Source organism: Strix uralensis, chromosome 6 (assembly GCF_047716275.1).
Source record: "Strix uralensis isolate ZFMK-TIS-50842 chromosome 6, bStrUra1, whole genome shotgun sequence".
Lineage (NCBI taxonomy): Eukaryota > Metazoa > Chordata > Aves > Strigiformes > Strigidae > Strix > Strix uralensis.
Window position 1 is genome coordinate 11,500,646 of NC_133977.1, and position 22,617 is coordinate 11,523,262.

General features: G+C 43.1%; 1 protein-coding gene across 1 annotated transcript in view; it reads right to left on the reverse strand.

Annotated features, from left to right (window-relative positions):
* The window catches only part of TMEFF2 (transmembrane protein with EGF like and two follistatin like domains 2), a 133,278-nt gene that overhangs the window by 55,438 nt on the left and 55,223 nt on the right, over window positions 1-22,617 (reverse strand). Inside the window, exon 5 of the mRNA XM_074872739.1 lies at window positions 195-291. Coding sequence (XP_074728840.1) covers window positions 195-291 — 97 coding nt within the window. The remainder of the gene's footprint in view (window positions 1-194; window positions 292-22,617) is intronic.

A 22,617-nucleotide genomic window follows, 5' to 3' on the forward strand; every position in this document is an offset into this window, starting at 1 on the left:
AATTGTGCATGTTCCAAAATTATCAACCAGACTGTTTTATACATTTTTTCAGAGTAATAACCACCCAATCACTGTGTGATGAATCTCTGGGTGAAGAAAATTGAATATTTAATATTTGTAATGCTTTCTAAACCACAGTACCTTTAAATAATACAACATTCATTATAATAGAAGAGTAGACCAAAGTACTGTACCAAACATCCTCTGCATCTTCGTCACACTCTGCCCCAAACTGGCAAATGTCACAGGTCGATGTCTCTTTTTGATTGGTTTCACCTGAGCCTTCATTGACTGTTTGATGGAAAGCAGAAGAATATACATTAGTAAAGACAGCACTGTAGCAAAGCACTTCTCTCGCTCTAGAAAAATCTATTCATTGTGTCAGCTTAATGTGCTGCTCACAGAGCTGATGCCTGGCCAACAGACTGTTTTTGAATGGGGCCAACACAGATATTTCCATGTTTGTCTCTGATAAATTCCCTGAATTACAGACTTAAAAGGGAAACTGGTGAAAGACCCTTCCTCTTCCTTTTTCACTTAAACAATGACCCTTTCAAGCTGCAGCCCTGGAAGGTTGTGTCACCACCGAGCCTCACTGCTTTGTTCCCTGGGAAAATAACAGAGGTGTATTGATAGCATCATATGCTGCCTTGTGTCCTTTACTGGTGAAGGTCTTGAGATGGACCCAAAGGGATGCTTTCCTTGAAAATGTTTTGAAATTACCTGCTGTGTGGTGCAATCTAGTCCATTCCAAAGGCAAAACATTTTTCTCTTCAGAAGTACAGCTATGAGCCCCAAGGACTAGTTATCTCTGGCAGGAAAGATTTAGTGCTGTCCAGATAAGGGGACGATCTCCAGCGTAGGTTAAATGTGAAACCCAGGAAATTCAACGCCAGTGTTTGCAATTATGTGAGGTTTGTACCTGGCCCTTAAGTCAAAACCATGAAGGGACTAAAGGGAAAATAGAAATATGGGTAAGAGGACTGTGAAAAAGTATTGATGGCTGAGTACTGAAAGAGAGAAAGAGACCACTGAAGTAGGCACCAAGAAGAGGGTTTGCTAAAAGATCCAAAAGAAACATTATCTACATTTGTATTAAAGCGTATAAGCACCTTTTGATATCTTTCGATAGGTGCTGCTTTCTAGCAAGACACTGTACGTAGAGATATCCTTCTGCCAGTTACAGAATAATTAAACCAACCCAGACTTTTAAGTATCAATCAGCTTTGACTGATGTTGCTATCTGCATAAACAGCCTCTGCAGTGTCATCCTTTCATTTCTCTCTTTCAGTTGGAGTCAGCACTGTGGTGTAGGCTTACTGCACATTTGGGTCCAACCTACCAAAGCTGGTGGACACGCTGGTAGTCCTGGTGACACTGATGGGACAAATCACCTGCCTGATGTTGTACATCCACTGCATGAGACTGTTAACCCAGGTGTTACCCATCAACGGGGCTGTTACCAGAGGCTTTCGGGTTGGAGTGCTCTGACTTTGAATAGGCTGCTTTTGTTATTTACTTGAGAAAGCAAAAGAGTCCCAAGCTTTCACAAAGCTATTGGAGGAGAAAGGGCTTTTGCCCCTAGAAAAGCAAGCGTGACCCCAATGCCTGTTTTTCAACAAACTTGCTTTCTTACCCTGGACAAGTAAGTTATTTAACCTCTGTCATGTTTCCCACTGTGTAAATGGGAATAATACCACTTTCTGCCAACAGAGAATATGGAAACAAGTATATTAAAAGATCATGATATGCCTAGATACTACAGTGATACAGACCATAGAAAACCCAAGGTAGACAGTTTGTCTCAGAAGTTTTTTCCTAAGGTTTAAAATAGTCAAAGAAAGTGTTGGTATGTTTACGTATGAGCTGTGCTGCAGCAATTTTTTATCAGCTGTGCTGGAATTTAGACTATATTAAATTGAAAAAATAAAACCTATGATGAGCATTCTGATGATCCTAAAAGGAAAAAAGAGGGGTTTTCCCTTTTTGTGGAAGTTTGCTCACCTTTATATCATAAAATTCAAGTACAAAAAAACCAAAGGGGAAACTCAGAAAACATACACTGGATTTTTGTTCTACTTCATTGACAGGTTTTGTAGGGAGGGTCTGAGCTGTGGTTTTTCTGTTTCCTTAAATGACTGTGGAACTCTTTAGGCTCACATTTTGTAAGAGCCAATGTTCAAGGGTGGAGGTATCCAAGTGCCATGTTCTCACACCATTAGCATCTCCACGTGCCACGTGTGTGATCCTGACCCAACAGCACCGTGAGGCCCATGCTGCTGTACAGCTCCTCCCCACTTCTGTGCCACTGCATCCAGGTCTGAGTTCTTCACTAAGTTTCATTTACATTTTAAATACAGAAATCTCTTTTACTGAGGAGATAACTTTCGACAGCCAATCTTGGTAGGGAATTTCCAGTGGTTAATATTAGACAGGATATGTAACAAATGACTGTATATAAAGGACAATGGGACCTATGGGCAGAAGACTTCTTATGACAGCCGAGCACTCCTTACCTCCCAGGAATATGACAATTGCTCCAGTTCAGGAGGGTGAGAATATATTCTTTATGGAAAAGAGCTATAATTTATTTATTTTGTTCTGCAAATCACTTCCCTTGTATTTCATTTTAATTAAAGACATATGCCCTATTTTTTTTTCCTCCCTGTAATGCTTCTATTTATAACTGTCCAGCAGGTGTGGTTTGACCAGGGACTTCACATGGTTCCACATCACAAGCTGAGTAAAATAGCTACTTAAGTCACTGAAGGAAGGCATTTGAAAGATTGCATATGTTGAAAAGAAGTAACTGATTTAGAGAGGAACATCCACACTAAGGCACAATGATGTTCTTAATTTCTACTAGAAAATAATAGGTCACTTCTTCATATTTTTCTGAAGAAACTCTGCATCCAGCATTCCATAGTCAATGTGCACGTTGTCATTAAATGTCCAAGCCTGAAGCAATCTTGATTAAAAAAGACAGTTGTTTACCTCTCTCTCTTCTTTTTTTTCTGTTGTCACTAACCACAGATAATATTATTCTTTACATTTCATTGAGGTGTGTTTTCTCTCCCTGCGCAAACATACACACTGACATGGGCATCCACACCCAGGACTGACACACACAGGGGCTTGTTTCCTCCATGCTGTGCAGGAAAGTGCTTTGATAAATATGGACATCTTAGAAAGAGTTATTTTCCTGATATTTCCTGCTGCTTTTTAGCTTGAGGACTAGTGGATGCTCATTTTCTAAGGTGACTCTCTTTCATTTTTTCCCCTCACTGCACTTGCTGATTTGCACTTGCTTTCATATCTCAACTAAAAAAAAATAGCAAAAATAATCTAGTTTCTAGATTCCTCTTCCAAAAATAAAAGGAGTACGATTCTCTTTTTCTCATGCATGTTACATAGTTCTCATGTTAGCAATGGCTTAGGTTTAACACCAAGATCCTGTAGGAACGTAGCAGGGCTCCAGGGAGGCTAATCGCTGAAGCCCACTCCTTATTACTCACACAACTGAGAAATGTTAAGCTGCAAGTTCCTATTTGTATTAGCAAGATTAGCAACTTCCAGAGTTCAAGGAAATGTGCTAACACGGGTTAGAAGGTCACTAATATTATCTGAAAGTCACTTCAGAGACTATATCAATCTCCTAAGCAATATAAATTCTTTAGCTGGGAAGGCACTACACACAATTTACAGAGTCAATGGACTGTGGTAACCACAACAGCTCCTGTTTTAATCATTTGGTCCTTTTCTGGTGTTCTCACTGCACTCAGATCAAATAGTCACGATTTCAAGAATCTGTATTGCTCACAAGCCCCATAAGAAAGAAATAATTTTTGAGATATTTTACTTTGTTTCCATAGCTGAAAAACCAGACTGAAAGTATCGCCAGTAGACTGGTCTGACTCTGTGCTTATCTCCTGTAATATCAGGAGAACACTAAAAGCCCCAAGCTGTCCCCCTGACATAGACACCCCTACTTTCTCTTTACATTTCAATCTCTTTGAGTCAGGAGTCTTCTGTAGGAGCTACAACCCCAACAAATCATGCTATGACTTCATCCACACAGCTTCCCAGACTCATGCTCTACTAGGAGCTGATGACTGGTGGTGAATGCCAAAATCTCCGTGCTCAAGCTTCTGCATAACCTTCACTCAGTGTCCTCCTAAGATGCTCGACAAGTGTCAAAGGCAGGATGGAAATAAACTGTTTCCAATTTCCAGAAAAACAGCTCCAGTGGGATGGATAGGAATATGCACAGCAGCTCACAGCCTCGATCTGATATACAAAGCATCACCTATTTCCTAAGTGACACAAGGGACATGCATGTAACTTGCCTGATGGACTATACTGTGAGGAGTAAATGGAAGTGGAAGGAGTAGCTGGTGAGCCACGAGGGAGAGAGACAATTAGGTAGCGACACTGGCTAAATCTCTCAATCTCTCTTTGCTAACATGTCTCTGGAGGCAACAGGGCAAACTCGAGAGTGTCAGTTCAGTTTTCATGTGGCTCTGTAGGACTGCAAACACTCTACAATAATCCTTATTCAATAGGTTTTAGCTATACTGGAGAACACAACAAAGAAACAGTATAAAACATCATCATCACCATGCACTTGAACATACAGAAATATGACTATAATGAATTGTTATGATTGTTTTTTGTATTATGTAGTCTTCCTTTGATTGATGTGATCACATGTGTGCTGATTCTGACTTGACTCCTCATGGTGGGACATCTTTGCTGTTGTTGAAAGAAGAACTTCAAACAAAGCTTGTTCTAGCTCATCCTAACAGGATATCCACTTGTTTTTAGCTATAAAATCTAGGCAATAACAAAAATCACGTAGAGATGCGGGTTGATGGACATTTTTGTATTTTGGAATGAAAGACAATGTGCAAATTAAAATGTGGAGAAGAACGCTCTTCAGAGCAGCAGAGATGACCTCACCACATGCTTCAGTCCTAACAGGAGTGATCTGAGCAGGTGACAAGATGAGTGGATGAAGTGAGAAAGCTCTGAAAAACCACAGCAGAGAAGCCAGCAGAATTTACTAAATGTGTTAGAACAAACACTACTTGTACCTCTACCAAATGGCTAAAAACACCTCACAAACTCGACCAGTAGAAGCCCGAGATGCTGCAAAGGACTTCATCCTAATCAATAAGTCTTTTTTCCTGAAAGCATTAGCTCAGTCAAAACCTGCAAAGTGAGAAAAATGAAGGGTGCGAAGCAGGGGGTCAACTCATGAATGACTCTGCTCTCCAAGTCTGGCAGAGGCTTAGAATGGCATTATGGTCAAAATGAAAAGAAAATGGCCTACCATATTGGTAATAAATCCAAACTCTGACATGCCTTGTTCTGCTTTACTCCTGCCGTCTGGTTCCATCTCACTAAATACAAATTTGTACTCTTGCACACACACAAACGCAGTGGGGAAATTACTTACTGTGCAAGAAAACAGTGTCTCTACCCAGCTCTACCTGACTCAGATCTTCTCAGGGAGACCTGACTCCTCTATGCCAAGAGGGCTTTGACTGGTTTCTCCATACCACCAAGGGTCAGTCCTTGAAACCGCATCTCTGCTATTGATGGGCAGGTTGTTTAAACAGTGCCAGGACTGTGCCATTCCATGGGTGGAAACTAGACCACCCTTCCCAGCGTTTATATCGCTTCAGGCCCTGTCCTGGGTACCTCCACATTGCCATTCTCAGCCATATGCTGGAAAAGGTTAATGGGGCGAGTTCAGCATGATGCAAATACCTAACAGGGTTTTGGGGGAGGAACTAGATGTATCCAGCCAGCTCAGACTGCTGATAAAATGTGCTCTTATCTTCTCACTAAAGACCATGTAGACACAGCCTGGCACTGCTTCGATGCCAATAATACTCAGTTTGCAGTGTTTTCAGCTCTCATACTTCTACTGTGCCTCTCAGGTTATATTTTTTTCTTAAAATCACAGCCTGTGGATTATCTGAAGGTATACAGATCTCAGTTTCTATGTATATTTGATTTTAAAGAGATGCCTAAGCTTTAGGGTTGTGGAGAAAAAGCTTGTGAATATAATAAACACCAGAAACTATCAAGTTTATAATTTTAAAAAACTAATTATTTTTGTAGGGTTGAGGCATGATTTTTCAGTCCCGTGCAATGCTGAGTTTATGTCAGACAGGAAAAAAGCACTTCTGAAATAGCTCACTCTTGTGCAAGGCCCTGTGCTGAGCTCACCCGCACCTTGTGCTGAAGGCTCAGATTCTGCCCTGGATACAGTCTAATTAGTGCAAGAAAACAGTGTCTGGGAAGTGCCCTGAGTTCCGTAAACAACTAGTATAAAAATTGCTTCACATTATCGCTGAGTACTGCTGCTACCTCTAGTTCCCTCTTTATTTTTTTCCTTCCTGTCTTGCTTTCTGTCATGCCTGCCTTCCCATTCTCTTTTGGCTTCTTTCTTTTCCTCATCACCCCCAGTTTTTCAGCTGCAATCACCCTAACACAGGGTCCGGCATGGAGCAGCTCTGGTAGCCCTGCAGATGAGGTGCGACTGCTGTGGGGAGAGGCGTGGGCCCACCCATGCCAAGCCATGTGCCTCTCACATCGCACAGCTCCAGCATCTTAGCAACCAGCCCTCTCCAGCTGAGATGGGTAGCCTTCACACCCTCTGAACCTCATTTAGCATGGCTAAAAGTGGATGGGACAGGAATGGTTTCACAGGAACAGCACTGCTCCTCTCCATCTATCTGACTGCAGTTCTCTCCTTTCAGCTGGTGCAACTGGAGGTCTCCAAGACCATCCGGCTCAGAAGTCACGACATGACCCCCTACAGACCTCTATAGGGATTTGCCTTTATTTGTACAACTGTGGCCAGGAGGGAACAGATTCAACTCTTACTCAAAGTTTATTTATTCTAAATAAACACCATTTGCTTGTTTCTGTCTCATGCATATCCCTGCTGCTCCCACAGTGCATTTGATAAAAAATTAAATACGATTAGTTGAGGCCAGTTTCTCCTAGCAAATATCCCTAATGGCATTTCAAAAGGAATGGCTCATTGAATAAAACCCTATTGTAAGCTTTCTGAATGCTGACATGAAACAGCTGTGATTATTGCACCCTTGTGCAGTCCCCCTACAAAATTTGATGTTTGCCTGGTGTGTGTGGGATGCCAACATTGCAAATTTATGAAGGTGTATGATGACCAGCATTGACAGTATTTGCCAGCTTGAGGAAGAGGAGGCTCATTTAATTTTGCCAAGAGCTTCCCTTCATAAACAGCTTTGAATAAAAAGCCAAATAGCACGTGGGGACTATTCATCTCTGCCTTGCATTAATTTAATTTTAAAGAGAAATCACTTCCTTGCAGGAGAATTTTCAAGGAATAGATATAGCTTGTTATAAAACATGTCTGCGATGTTGCCAAAGCTTTTGTGGCATTAGTCCCTGCTCTTATGTATTCTGATATGCCCAACAGTGCAAACAAAGCAACCAAGTAGACATGCCCACAGCTGGATGGATGCAATGCGACGGGTCACCAACCAAGGCCGTTATTAAAGGACCTGGAAGGAACTTACTGTAGTCCTAATTGCAAGGACCAGAAGATTTTTCAGGATCAAGGAAAAACAGAAAAAGATGCCGTCTGATTCCTCCCTCAGGTTGGCTTGCCTGGCCACATGGATCACTGAACCCCAGCAATGTGTCAAGGGAGATGATAAGCCGCAGTCCAGGAAAGCACCCAATATCATAATGCTTTTCCTTACTGTCAGAAAAACAGCCCTCAACGGTTACTCAGAAGGAGTCAAGTGTGAGCTGCTTGTGGCCTGCTGGTCCTACGTGCCAGAAGGGAGTAGAGCAGGCCAGGCTCGAAACCCTCTTCATCTCTTCTGTGGACTGCCAAACACCCTCTCTCTGCCGACCTGCAAAGAGCCCTGGCATCTTTGGGCTCTGCTGAAAAGCAGGAGCTGGCTCTGGCCCCTCCTCTTCCTCTTGTGTGTCTGGGCAGAAGTTGGATCCCATACTGCCTGGAACAGGAGCTCGCTGCTGGATACCTTATGCTTGATGCACTAAACATGATGCAAAGATAATCTGACGGATGGAACATATGGACTATATACATGCTATAACATTGCACTTACAACAAATTCTATCAAGCAAATACTGCATCAGATACAGGTTCAGCTGGAGCACTATGAGTCAGCAGTGCCTTCTTCTGCAGGGGAAGATGCTACAGCTGGACATAAACCACAGAAATTACCTGTCTGTGCTTTCCCCGACCTCTGTCAAGAATTAACATCCCACCTGCGGTCCTAAGCACTTTTATTCATTCTAGGCAGAGAGGAACCTGGATCACCGAATTCAGAAATTCAGTGAAAAAAATAAAGAAGGATCCAACTCATGGTTTCACAAAGCCTACAGTAAGGAAGTCCCAAATGGGTGATGTGACTTCCCAGGGCTTTCCGCACTGAAAGGGTGCTTTTGCCAGCTTCCTACCTGGTGGAAAGATTAACAGAAGACTTGAATGTGAACCCTTACAGTTACTCATCTTTCAAGAAACAGAATGAAGGGAACAAAGCTAAAACCTAAAAGAGCTATCTAGCACCCACTTGGTGACTACGTCAGTTTTAAGGTCTTTGTCACTTTGCTATTGATTTAAGTCTGTGTATCCTTTTGAATATTAGTATGGCTAGCAAGATAGCAACATCATACATAAAAATGTTCTTTATTCCAGAACAGATGAAACTCCCAGTGGTAAAAGAAGATTTAGGTATCTCTGAAGATTTCTTATCGCTGTGCAACATAACTCTCTAATGGTTCAGTGCCTTGGAGGGTCATCTGAGATCACTTATCACATAAATCAAATAGGTGGCAGGCTATAAGAGTGGAAGCCTATAGCAATTTCATGTCTTTGCTCACAGACATCAAATTTATCTTTTAGGCAGACTATAGAGGAGATAATATGCCACTCCATTTAAGCCACTGAAGAAACCCAAATCTGGGTATTAACCAATTTTAGGAAGCTGCTCTTAGTCTTGACTGCACCACAATTATCTTGGGAAATGACTGGTTTTAAATCCTAAAATGCGGACCGCAGATACTGGTCCTGGTTCTAATTTACACTAAGGCTTCTGTAAATCACTCTGGCGATGGAAGGGAGTGTCAGAGCGAGTGAAAGTCCAATTTACTTTATGTCCCATTTACATAATCAGGGTGGTGTAAAGTGACTCTACTGTAAAAATTACTTGGGTCTACCTTTCACTGAATTCAACGAGAGGAGTGCAGTTTTCTTCCTGCACTCCGTTTTATTTCCATGTTATACTCCTTTCTGTTTATTTCTGTGGTGGTAATGCAGGTTACACACACGTAATTGAGAGCTCTAGCTGCCCCGAAGCTCAGAAGTCAAGATGACACGTGTGCCAAGCTCATGCTCTGTAATGGGGTCTCAGAAAGAGGCAGTTCAGTCAGGTGCCAAAACTGGCAGTCAAAACCCATGTTCAGCCAGGCTGTACCCTTGGGGTTGGGAGTCATGATAGATGGCTCCTTATCTGCCTCTCCCTCCACCAGCTCAGTGGCTGGCCTGTATGCAACGGGTGATCCCCACACCCCCTTCACAGCTCCTGCCCCAGAAGAATTTAATATTTCCGCAGTAGCACTCCTTGATCTGCAATTGTCACCACCGAGCTGATCCTCTAAACTTGTACAATCAGGGCTCATCCCTGTGTTTGCTCTGTAAGTGAGAATTTCCATTTAAAGAAAAAAAAAAACAACAATCCAGCTCAGAGCTAGTTGTAAAAATATGCCTCCTGACACGTGTAAAGATATTTCTGCCTTTCCAAGCCCGTAGCTAGGCAGTCCTTTGGCCTCTGCTGTAGCTCAAGAGCGCACAGGAGTGCAGGCACCTAAGGAACTTGCTAGAAGCCAAGATGAGGGCAACTGCAAAGTTTCTAAGTCCTGCAGGAGGACATAAAATATTTATGCACCATAGATCCTATCTTTTATATAACCCTAATCTTCAACAAACATTGAAAACATACTACATCAGTTAATTGCATGACAATGTTCAGCAGTAAGATGACCTTTTAGGACAAACAGGAAGAAATCAGTTGATCCATGTTTTTCCTTTTTATTTCCATTATTAGTGGGCAGGTTGAGGCACTGCACGAGCAGCACCATTACTGGCTTATTGTACTCCTTGGTTTATGTTTTATGCAGTGGAACAGTCGTGTCCACAGAACAAAATTCATGACAAATACTGGCAGCACTGCTGACAGCCTAAGCAGAAAGGCAAGGGAGTTTCTGAGTAGCACAGCCGCTCCTGGAAGGGCGGCAAAGATTTAGGAGAAGAAGCCTCCATGGGCCAGGTCTGTGGATAAACTGGGGATCTGTTTTTGTGCTGTCACCCTGAATTACATGATTGTGTAGGGAAAAACCTCCCAGACGTCCACTAATAGGACAAACAGGTTGAGTGTGACACATCAAACTCAGCCTTGATATGAGCAGCAGAGAAGCGTGGATTTGAATCCATTTACACCAGAATGATGTTGCCCTTCTGAGTATAATTTTACAGATGTGTTTATGATATAGGGGGAGCCATATGGCATGAAAGGTTTAAACATTTAATCTCACTTAGCTTCAATACACTGCATATACAGAAAATTGGAAGCCCAGCAGGAAAATGCCAGATTTCATTCTCACTTAGTCGTGATTAACCTTTATGAGCTCGCTCAGAGTTTTGTCACCTGCGAAGTCATTCAGGGCAGGCAGGCTGTGAAAGCCCTGACTTTCTGCTTTGGCCAAGGTGCCACAGCTGCTGAGACTGAGCTCTGAGGGCTGCGCTGCCAGAAACACAGGCCTCTCCTGCCCGAACGGCAGTGCGCTCTGCTCCATACCTTCCCCCCGAGTATGGAAAGTATATAAGGGACTATAAGGAATGAATGACCTGGAGGGACTCTCCCCCTTCTCCTCCTGCAACTGCTCTTCCTTGCATCACTCAGGTGGGTCCGGTTTAGAGCAGCCTTACACCAGCAGACGGATGCAAAGCAAATAGCTGATAAGTATCACACTTTGCAAATATGCTCCTTCTCATTAATATTGATTCCCACACACAAACACTTTAGCTATATTCACTGATTGCATTACCATTGCAGAAGTGTAATTAACAAATTAAAAGGGAGGATCGTGATTCAGTTTAATTTGGGGAAAATCTTTAAATAAATAAAACAAAAAGAGTCTGATGTTTGAGGATCATTCCTGTCGGCTATTCATTTTAATGCCTTGGACATGCTTTCACCTAAATAAACATGTCCTGAGTATGCTGCAGAACTGGCATACACGGGTACTTAAAGATGCATCAACGAGACAAAAAACCAAACAAATGAAAGAAATCCTGACAGATGCTAAACCAGATACTAGATTGCAAATGAAGGTGTATCATCATGGAGAGAAGAAGGGGGAAAATGCCAGTTGGAAGCTGCTCAGACTAATCTGAGACTGCCAGCTTACTCACAAAAACTTACGAAAAGCAACACAGAAACACGCACACCATCAGCCCAGGTGAAAGCCAATGCCACAAATATTTGTGGAAGGAGGGAACGTAGAAAATCTCTCATACTTGCTGCCCTTCCAGATGCTTGTATGATAAAATAAACCAGCTCCACTAAGTAAATCAATGTTTGCAAGAGCAGTCAAAACTCCTGAGCCAAAGTTTAACTGCTTTTCTCTCCAAAAACCAACTGAGCACACCTGGAAGAATGGCTCCGAAATGGTATCTACTTCCCCTCCCATCTCCTACCAAAAACACCTTTCAGGTGATCTCACATTATGAGAAACCATAATCATTAAGAATTGATCATGCTAATATAATTTTCTGGATGGCTTATTAACCTACTAAGACATGTTTTTCTCTACTTCCCTTCATTAGCAACAGCAATAATTAGGTAAGGACAGAGTAGCAAAATTGATCATATGCTACTGCCGAAGGGGACAGAGAATGTATCATGGACATTTAGCATAATGTTCTACAAACTCGAGATGCATTAATTATATTTAGTAACACAGCTATTTTCTGCTTTTGATATAAGAAATTCATTAACATAGCTATTGTATAACAGAAGCTTATTTTTCTCCTATTCCAAAATGGAATTTTCTTTTTTCTTTAAAGTTTATAATACAAAATGAGATGAGACAAGAAAACATCACTGTCTCAAGTATCTACCAATACCATGTCCTTTCCTTATTTCTGTCTTGACTATTCTTGTAAAAGCGGCGCTTTAAAAGCAGAACAGCCGCAGAGCTCTGGCTAGGAAGCAAAGAAGTGAGTTATACTGTCACCTCCCAGACAATAATCCCCAGAGACACTTTCCTCATTTTTTTGGGTCAGTTTCAGACAGCCTTCCCGCTGCCTGCCACCCCTGGTCACCAGAACAAAGCACCTGCAGCTTACACTTAGCCAGCACTACTCAGAATAGGCGTATACTCACATATAGAAATTTTATAAATTTACAGAGGTGACTGAATAGCAGCCGCACTCAGCCCACGTTAAGGTCCTGCTTCCCCCTCTGTAACAGCAGCAGCAGAAGCACCGCCAGCGCGTGGGCTGGGGGATGAAGGAGGTGCTATACGACGTGTCAGTGCCTGCGTGTTACCCCTCGCCTTCCCCACCTGTGACCCCAGTGCCATGGCCCCAAACCTCACAGCAGCCGCGCCGACCCTTGAAAGAGAAACTGCAGTTAAGTGATCACCCTGGTCACAGCTGTGATGTGTGGAGACAGGGACCGGTGTCAAGCCGTGACGGGGGCTGCCGGCTCAACCTCCACCAGACCCACAGTATTAGCTTTCCCACACCACCCTGCTAGCGCAGGAAGCGCGTGTAAGTGTGAGCGCAACAAAGGCATCACAGCGATGATGAATTTTTACATATTTTTCTTAAATGTCAGTGACTGGCTTTCCCTGAGCTCTCCCCCCATGTGAGCAGTAGGCAGCTTTCTGTAGATAAAAGCATTACAGGGAGCTGAAAAGAGTTGACATTACAAACTTGGCACTCCGATGGCATGCTGCACAAACAGGGAAAGGGAGGATCTGCCAAAGTGAGAGCCAGAGATAATATGAAAAGCATAAACCCAACATATTGACCTTATTTAAGTCCAAACAGCATAACACTAGGATACTTAACGCAAAAATGTAGAAAACATTCTTTATTCCACACACACATGAATGTTTTCTTTAAATATGCAATTCACTTGATATCTGCAATCCCCCCTCTTCAGATGCAAAATCCAAAATAATGATTATATCAGTCATTGCTTAATACATTCAACTGTGGCCCTGATTTTCATGCATGAATGGTCATTTACATATCATTACCCATCATGCCATCCACTCAGATTTTTCTTTCTAAATAGAGAAATACATTTAAAGTTGTCATTTTAAAACAAAAATGCTTAAAAAGGGGACTTTCATTTCTCGTTATCTTATCTGTTCTCTTAGCGGCTAATAGACCAGAATATTCAAATAGAAAATTCTCAGTGTGTGTGACAACTGCCACAGTGAGAAGATCTTAGAGAAGAGGCAATTATCAAGGGATTTTTCTCAACTTTGGAAACACAGATAAATATGAACAGAAAAGCCAAAGCAAACCAACCAGAAGCAAAACAGTAATTATAGTACGTTCTTCTATTTTCCTAACAGAAGTCCTTGTTGGGGGCAAAGCTAGTTCCACATTAGGGAAATCACTGCGGACATGAGGTGCAGTTAGAAGCTTTGCATGAATAAATTACAATTTTTCAATTAATATTGCCCATGCCCACAATAGAGGAAAGGTTTTTTTTTCCTCCTCCTGCTACTTTTAAAGTAATTTTCTGCTATGTTTAATTAGGAAATTTCTCTACAGAAGGGAATGTGATAGAAGATTAATTCTCTATTTCCTCACCCACTGTGTCAGTAGACTCAAGTGGACACTATAAACCCCAGTTAAATACGACGAGGATGATCAAGCATGGAGCTCCTTTCAAGAGGTCGCGTCCGCAGACTGTAGATCTCATTTCAAAACAATAGAAATGAGTTAGAAAATGGTATCTCTCCGTGGCGCAGTGCCACAGAGGAATGCTTACAAGTGCTTCATGGTGCGAGGGTTCACCATGCCAGCTGAGAGGGTTCGCTATCATGGCTAATGATACCGAACGCCACCGAGTGAGAAATAGCATTTCCACAATCACTGATGTTTTGGGTCTTTTTCTCCTCTTCACCACTAATAATTATTCCTCTAATAGTCACATCCTATTTTATATCTTTTATGCCAAGTATGAAACAGCAATTAAACAATAAATAATGAAATGTTCACTGGTGGGCAATATAGTAAACGTTTTGGGGTTTTTTAGGGGAATACACAAAGGGTGCAAACTGTATGTTTGTAATGAACAATGAAGGGAAAGAGCTATTTACCCTCAGGACATAAAATCCTATGAATGGTCTATTGCTGCCAATGCTGAGTAAATACCGGGTTAATGCTTTTTTAAATTGAAATCCAGGCCTGAGTAAGAACAATTATTTAGGGGAAACTCAGACCTCCAAGATACTGGAACATGCAAGATGCTATCCTTTGACAGAGAGAGTAAGCAATTTTCTCAGAGGTTTTATTAATGGGGTGGCTGAACATCAAACTGTAAAAAGCATGAATGATTTGGAGGAGAAAACGCAGACATGTTGCCTTAGTAGAGATCGAGAGCCTTGCTCATTGATTAACTAGGACTAGATTGTTTTAATACAATAGAAGTTGTCAGTACATACCTTCTGGGGACAGGAAAGGTCAAAACAGGACAACTAGCAGAAAAAATGTGTAACACAGAAGAAACTTCACTCCTAATTTTTTTCTCAGAAAAAATAAATCAACATTTTGGCTCGTCTGATGCCTATTTATTCCCCACCCCCTCACTGCCCCCCCCCTCCCCATTTTGACATGTTTATAAGACAATCTTATCCCACTCTGCTTGATGCTGCTCTGGTTTCATGTAGAGAAATGCTTCAGCAGAGCATTTAAGAAACGGCAGCCACCTTTGCACAGTCCAAGGCAGAGCTGCAAGGATGACATGATTCAGAAAACACAACTTCTGTGGCGAACTTAGGGGAATGGAAATTTTTTACTTTGTAAAAGAGAAGACCGAAAAGAGACTAGTCATCTGATATAAAAAGGAATCTTAAAAAGGCTGCTATAAAAAGAAGGATAATCAATTGTTCTCCACATCCACTATTTCTGAGACAAGAAATAATTGATATAATTTACAGCAAAGGAGATTTAAGTTAGATATTAGGAAGGTTTTTTTCCCAACTTCTAAGAATTACCATGTGCTGGAACAGGCTGCACCAGAATGAAGCTGGTGTGCTCAGAAGAGGCTTCTGAGATCGGTCCATGCAAATCTCAGCAAAGGACAGTCTAACTATAGTTGTTCCCATCAGACTTGAGAAGAATGGATGAGACGATCGGTTGAAGCTACTCCCAGAACTATGTCTACAACTATATCATCCCTTTTCTGCAGGTCAGGCAATGGCTGGGCTCCATACTATGCACAACTCAGTCTCTACTTGCACAAATTCCCAATGAAATCAAGGGCATTTTTTGGTAACATGATTAAAACATCTTAATGTCAGCTGGGTGTGTGATGTCTGTCCACGTATGGGACCAGTATATATTTTTGCATAATCTCTAAAAGTTCCTGACTCCTGCAGATTCAGAGGATTTGGTTACACCTAGGACCCTGTGGACAAGACTTCAGCTCTTCTGATACTGAAGAGGTAGGGGAGCCAACCACATCTTCCTCCCTCAGGAAGAAGTTTCTTTTTTTAGACACAGTTGTTTGAAAATATCTGTTCCAGCTGACTAAGTTTTTGTTCCATTACAATAAAATACCTTTTAGAGAAAAGGCATAGATGTCATTAAAGGGAAAACATTTTTTAAAATTCTGTTAAATGGGTTGCAAAATCTACGTTAATACAGAAATTCAGGTAATGCCCTGCATTTCCCAGAGCAGTTGGCAATGAGTTTCCAGTGTTATCACTCAGCTCGTCGCTACGTAGGTAAAACCTGGGGGCCACTCCTGCTCAGGGTGGAGGTCCTGCCCAGCAGCCTGCCACCCTCATACCAGACTGATGCTACCTGACATGGACCCTGTGGCGGCTGCGCCCCTGATGCAAAGGGCAGAAGGTGGAGGAGGGAGTGAAGCTCCTCATGCCAGCTCCAAATCTGTGGACAGCAAAGCTGGGCATCTTGGAGAGCCCTACTTTCAACCAGAGCACACTGTGACTGCCTGAATGTGTGTCTGGAGCCTTAGTGGCCCATGCAACAGTCAAGAGTCACACAGCGCAGAGGGCTCACAGCCACCTTTGTTCTGTGTCCCCCTGTTTCTGTGCCGCATCTACCAGAGACACAGCACAAGATCTGTCCCCTCTGTTCCTGCTTCCAAGGAGTGAGCAGCCTTTTTACAGCAAAGCTAGTCTTCAGAGGTTCCTCAGCCTCCAGTGTTTGCAGCTAGTGCCCATGCTACGTAGCTGCCCAGGTGCACATGGGGTGCATTTTTCTCTCCTCTTTTTTCCTTTGTAAGCAGTTGGGCCTGGGGCAGAATTACAGTTTATTTGCACAGTGCTAACACAGCCCTTCAGAAAGGAAAAACAAAATACTGAATCAGAGGTCCAGACATATCCATCTGTCATATCCAACAAACAAGCATGTGCCATGTGAATGTCTGGTCACTCTTATAATTAGCTGTTAAAGCTGAATGGGCATTTTTCAGCCAGAGTGCATGAAATGCATGAACATTTTAATGATGCACAGAACAATTAAGAATATTACATGCACAGTTCCTGATCACCTTGAGGTATTCTGTCTACTTAGCATTGGGGGAACTCAACCTCTTTAAGTCTATTAGAGCAAAAGGGCACAGCTGGAGTCAGGAAATGGTGAGCTGAATAAATCACACCAAGGCAGGCTCTTTTTAAAATGCAACTTTTCCTTCCAAAAACTCTTAGATAATGATGGAGAAAATGTCTGGTGAATTCTGATGAAAAAAAGAAAGAAAGGCCAGAATAATAAATGTGTCCCATGTGACAGCTGGAAAAATGAAGGGTCTGTTTCAGGTCCTGTTCTAATCAATGGGACTCTCTTCATTACCTCTGCTAACAATCACATTAAACCCTTTACGTCTGGTTGAGTAGATACAGCACAGAGATAAGAAGCAAGAAAGCCTAGTCCCTGGAATGGCAGCTAAGCATCAGGTAAGTCACCTGAACTCACCTTGGTGCAGTAAATCTGTATGTATGAATACACATAGAACACATACAGATGGTATGGCTGCTATTTCAGCAGAGAGCAAACCCCTTGTGTTTTCCCCCCCAGACATGGGAAGAGGGGATCTGGACCAAAAAAAAAGAATCACACAGAAGGCAGCCAGACCCTATAAGCATAACCAAGCAATGTAAATGTAGCTAAGCAGTGCAACCCCATGTCTACATACACAGAGACAGAAATAAAAGGTTGTGGCCCGGTGTGGTGGGGAAAAGTCTAAACATTATCACATATTAAGTATTTGCAATAAAAGATGCAATGTTTTTCTTGCTCAAAACGCTGTGTGAATTTGGCTTCAGGAAAACCCCTGGGATAAATTCTATCCAGCATGTGCTGGTCTAAAACGTAAGAAATGCTGTGGCCTCAGACATAGCAGAGTGAAGGAGGAGGAAATGCTTCCTAGCTCATGGAGGAGAGGACAGCTTTCAGCTCCTCTCAGGTGGGTGCCCACTTGACTTCAGTGGAGCAGAGCTGCCTCCTAACAGGTTCGGACCAAGCCCTGAGTGTTCACCAGAAAAATTTCTTAGAAGTCAATTAGCATATGGTGGATGTGGGTACATTTCTTTGCAAAAGACTGTTCAGAGTGGAAGAAGTGTAAACATCACCTAACCTGACCACTGCTTTCATGTGCCTCATTTTTACACTGAGTTGCTATAAACTATCCCCATAGTATTTTGTTGTAATTACATGCAGTACAACTGGGTAATTACCTCAGACTCTGCAGCAGTATTTCCACATTAAAATGTAAGTGCAAGGTGCATAGCTCATGTCTGTGTTTTAACCATAGGAAGAACAGAAGACTACTCATTTGAGGGGAAAACCACACGTTAAAAACCACTCTCTCTGCCGGCCACCAGTGGTCAGGAGCTGTCTCAATTTAAGGTGGGTGCCTGCCTCTGCTTATAACCCTGTTGACAGCAATGCGTAGTTTTAAAAAACAACCACATGTGTCTCCAAGGGGTGTTTATCCTCCCTGGAGCCTGGCACCCCCAAAGCGTGCACAAGTGAGCTTAAAAGAGACCATTTATATGTGGAGAGAGGTACTGGAGAAACTGGCTTTCTGACCCCGGTCCCCAGGCTGGGATTAACAGGGGCTGCCAATCCCTTGTAGCGCTCTCAGGCAGCAATTGCAAACATTGTGAGGGAAGGTGGCATTAGATTAGCTGTATTTCACCTCCAGAGGGTTGTCTTCCATGTTGAAGGATTTTCTGTCTTTCATGAGCTTTTGCGCGTCATTTAAGCCCTAAATAAAGCACAAATAGCCCACGGGAGTAAACTTTACTCTCTACCTGTCAGAATAATTTCCTACCTGAATTAACTTGTGAGTACACTTGAAAAAAACCAGACGCATCTTCTCTGTAGCCTGATTATTTGCCTGCTTTATTTTCCAAGCTTTTTTTATGCCACTTTTCCATTTTGGGTGCAAGTGGAATCATGTTAATGGACTGAGGGGGTGAAGAGCAAACACAGGCTTGGACTTTGTGTGGCATATGTGATCTGGTTTATACAGCGCTCCCAGGCATGACTCTTCACTTAATAGTACTCACACAGGTTCTGTGCCTGCCTAATTTCTTAGCACCTGCATGCTTTGCAGACATACTTGCAATGAGTTGCAATGAGGAACTGGCTGGATGGTTGCACTCAGAGTTGCAGTCAATGGCCTGATGTCCAAGTGGAGACCAGTGATGAGTAGCGTTCCTCAGGGGTCGGTGTTGGGATCGGTGCTGTTTAACATCTTTGCTGGAGGCATGGACAGTGGGATTGAGTGCACCCTCAGCGAGTTTGCCGATGACCCCAAGCTGTGTGGTGCGGTCGACACACTGGAGGGAAGGGATGTGCCATCCAGAGGGACCTGGACAGGCTGGAGAGGTGGGCCCGTGTGAACCTCATGGAGTGCATTCAACAAGGCCAAGTGCAAGGTCCTGCACATGGGTCGGAGCAATCCCAAGCACAAACACAGGCTGGGCCATGAGTGGATTGAGAGCAGCCCTGCGGAGAAGGACCTGGGGGTATTGGTGGATGGAAAACTGACTGTGAGCCAGCAATGTGCACTCGTAGCCCAGGAAGTCAACTGTGTCCTGGGCTGCATCAAGAGAAGGGTGGCCAGCAGGTCGAGGGAGGGGACTCTCCCCCTCTACTGTGTTCTTGTGAGACCCCCCCCGCCCCGAGTACTGCATTCAGCTCTGGGGGCCCCAGCATAAGAAGGACATGGACCTGCTCAAGCAGGTTCAGAGGAGGCCACGAAGATGATGACAGGGCTGGAGCACCTCCCCTGTGAGGACAGGCTGAGAGAGTTGGGGGTGTTCAGCCTGGAGAATAAAAGGCTCTGGGGAGACTTATAGTGGCCTTCCAGTACTGAAAGGGGCTACAGGAAAGATGGGGAGGGACTCTGTATCAGGGAGGGTAGGGATAGGATGAGGGGTAACAGTTTTAAACTGAAAGAGGGTTGGTTTAGATTTGGTATAAGGAAGACATTCTTCACTGTGAGGGTGGTGAGACACTGGCACAGGTTGCCCAGAGAAGCTGTGGCTGCCCCCTCCCTGGCAGTGTTCAAGGCCAGGTTGGACAGGGCTTTGAGCAGCCTGGTCTAGTGCAAGGTGTTCCTGCCCATGGTTGAAGGTGATTAATCAAACCCACCCAAATCTCTGACCCACTACCTGATAAGGCTTCTTTCAGCTTAACAAAACTTGGCGTCTGTGTCACATATCTCATTCTGTGGTTTCAAGTAAAAAGCTATCGGTGCTGACTCTTCCTGCCTTCGCCGTGGGACGGCAGCAGCAAGCCCTCGCCACCTGCCATCGGCTCACAGGCCACGCTCTGAGCTCCAGGCAGCATCACCTTTCTGATCATATTGGCCAAACAAAACAGAAGCAATTGCCAGTTTTAATTTATTCTTTCAAGTTTCTTTTTAGACTGAACACCCGTGGGGGACCAGATCAAGGAGGACGGTACAGGTTTTTGTATCGCTGCCTGAGATCTGGACAGGCCACAAAATCCTGGCCGCCCAAACCAGAGCTGATGGCCCGTTTCTAAGATAACTGTGGATGTATGAAGTTTGCAGATGGCCTCGCTTTTCGGCAGAGCAGAACTCTTCTGCCCTCCAATGTTTTGGTGGGAGCATCAACAGCATGCCACGGACAGCTGCGGAAGTCTTGAGAGGGCTGGTGGACAGCAGGAGGCTATCCGAGAGGATCCCAGCTGCACCAAATAACCAGCATCTACCAGATACTCTGCCTAGCTCCATGTAACCATTGTATTAATGAAAACAGAAATCATCTCTTCAAGCCTTACTATCACAGGTAGCTTAATGAAAGAGCTAACAAAGCAAGCAGAGAAAATACGGCCATGCATTGCACTAGTTCCAAGAAAGATGCTTTAAGTAAGAGAAACCTCCAGCACCCCAACAGTTGGTAGATGAGCTGGCTGCAAAACAGGTGACCTGACTCTGCCAATATGATGGTCCACTTCCAGAAGTTAAGCCCACAAGGAGCTCCAAGTCCCTGCCAGCATATCCAAACCCCTACAGCAGAGCACAAAACATGGTTCTCTAGTCTCTCAAAGAACCTGGTATTTATCACTCTTACATCAGCTGCAGCTTATTTTCATCACATCCCACCTTCTTGCTGGGATCTGGGTTCACATTCTCCACTGTTCCCATCTCAGGGTCCACACTGACAGAGGCACAACGTCTGCCCCTGCAGGGTTTGGGTCTGTGTGCAGGGGACTATTCTTCTCAAAGACCTCCTCCCAGTTTGCAAATTCCCATGGCAGTATTTCTCCCTTAGTTCTAAAATGGGATTATTTTATAGGGAGCACCTCCCTAACATCCCAGCAGCTTCATGGTCTTACACTGTGCCTGTCTGCTTTGTTAATGTTGCTGTTTTCCTAATAATATTTCTGTGTTAAAATGAAATTCATACACTTTGCATCCCCTGAACAGTAAAAGAGTTTTCAGGGGATAAAATATAATTGCTCAGTGCATCAAGCATGATTGATCCCTCTGCATTTCCTGGTAATTACCCTCAAGAACAGTGTGCATTAGACACTCTCTGCTATTGGAAGTAGTGTCTAGGGTCATGTGGTCAGGTTTACTGAAATACCCCCTGCAGTATGTGACCTATAAGACATCTATGCATATCCTACTTAAGTGGATTCTGTTTTGCCCTTGGATTTGCATCTGATCAAAGGAAAAGTGTCCATAAAGCTATTCTACCACACTACCATTATTTAGAGCAAGTAAAAAAAAAAAAAAAAAAAAGAAAAATTGCAGCATTATATTTTCTATCGGCTTCTACATTTTTGTTCTTACTCAATTTTATTCTTGCCCTTTACAAAATATATTTACAAACAGAAGTCCATATCTAGACTTGATTCTGGATATTAACCTTTACAGAGCATCTATTTTCCCTTTGGAAGCATTAAGTTTTTTTAATGGTTACTTTTTATTTACGATGTAAATAGATTAACAGAAGTTACGAAGTATCAGAAAGCTTCAGCACAGCTTTGGGTCATGCATACTTGTGGGATAGGTACTTATCTTTTCCCCATTTTGTACAGCACTCTATACCTACTGATTGTCACTGCCTCTCTGACAGGTCCAGAATAGGTTATTCTTGCTCTGAACTGATCCCTATTCAAATACAGGATCTGATGATGAAACATATTACTACTTACCTAGTAGTACTATTACTTTACTTTTGCTTTGAATCATATTATTTTTGATCCTTCTAAAACAGTGGCAAACCTAAGCATCTGAGTAAATGCCATCCTGAATCATTTCTGCTCTCTCACCATTGCCAAGGTAAAACAGTGCACCTGCTTTACGCTCGCTTCTCTAATACTTGGTTCAGAACCTCAAAGCCGACAAGGACATTAACCACACGAAAAATGCTATATCAGCTGCAAAAATCCTTGCCAGGCCATAAACACTATGCCTTTGTGAGCTACTCTTCCCTCTTACTACCAGTATCCAACTGGATGGATCTAAATAGTCCAACCAGCTGAGCTCTAAATCACATCAAAGGTATCATTAACAAATGGAAAAAATGATACAGGTCCTTCTAGGAGACATTCAATTTCCCGTAGCCTACCCACATTCTTTCTTTGCACTATTTTGGCTCGAGATCCCAGAGACTTGACCAGAGTTCAGTGATTTATTCCCAGAGAGTCTTTGGTCACATCATTCCATTTCTTATTTTTTGCACCTGGCCTCAAGCCAGCAGACATTCCCTAGCACCTATATAATGTTTCAGTGCACCGTTCACTGGTGCACACTGTGCGAAAGG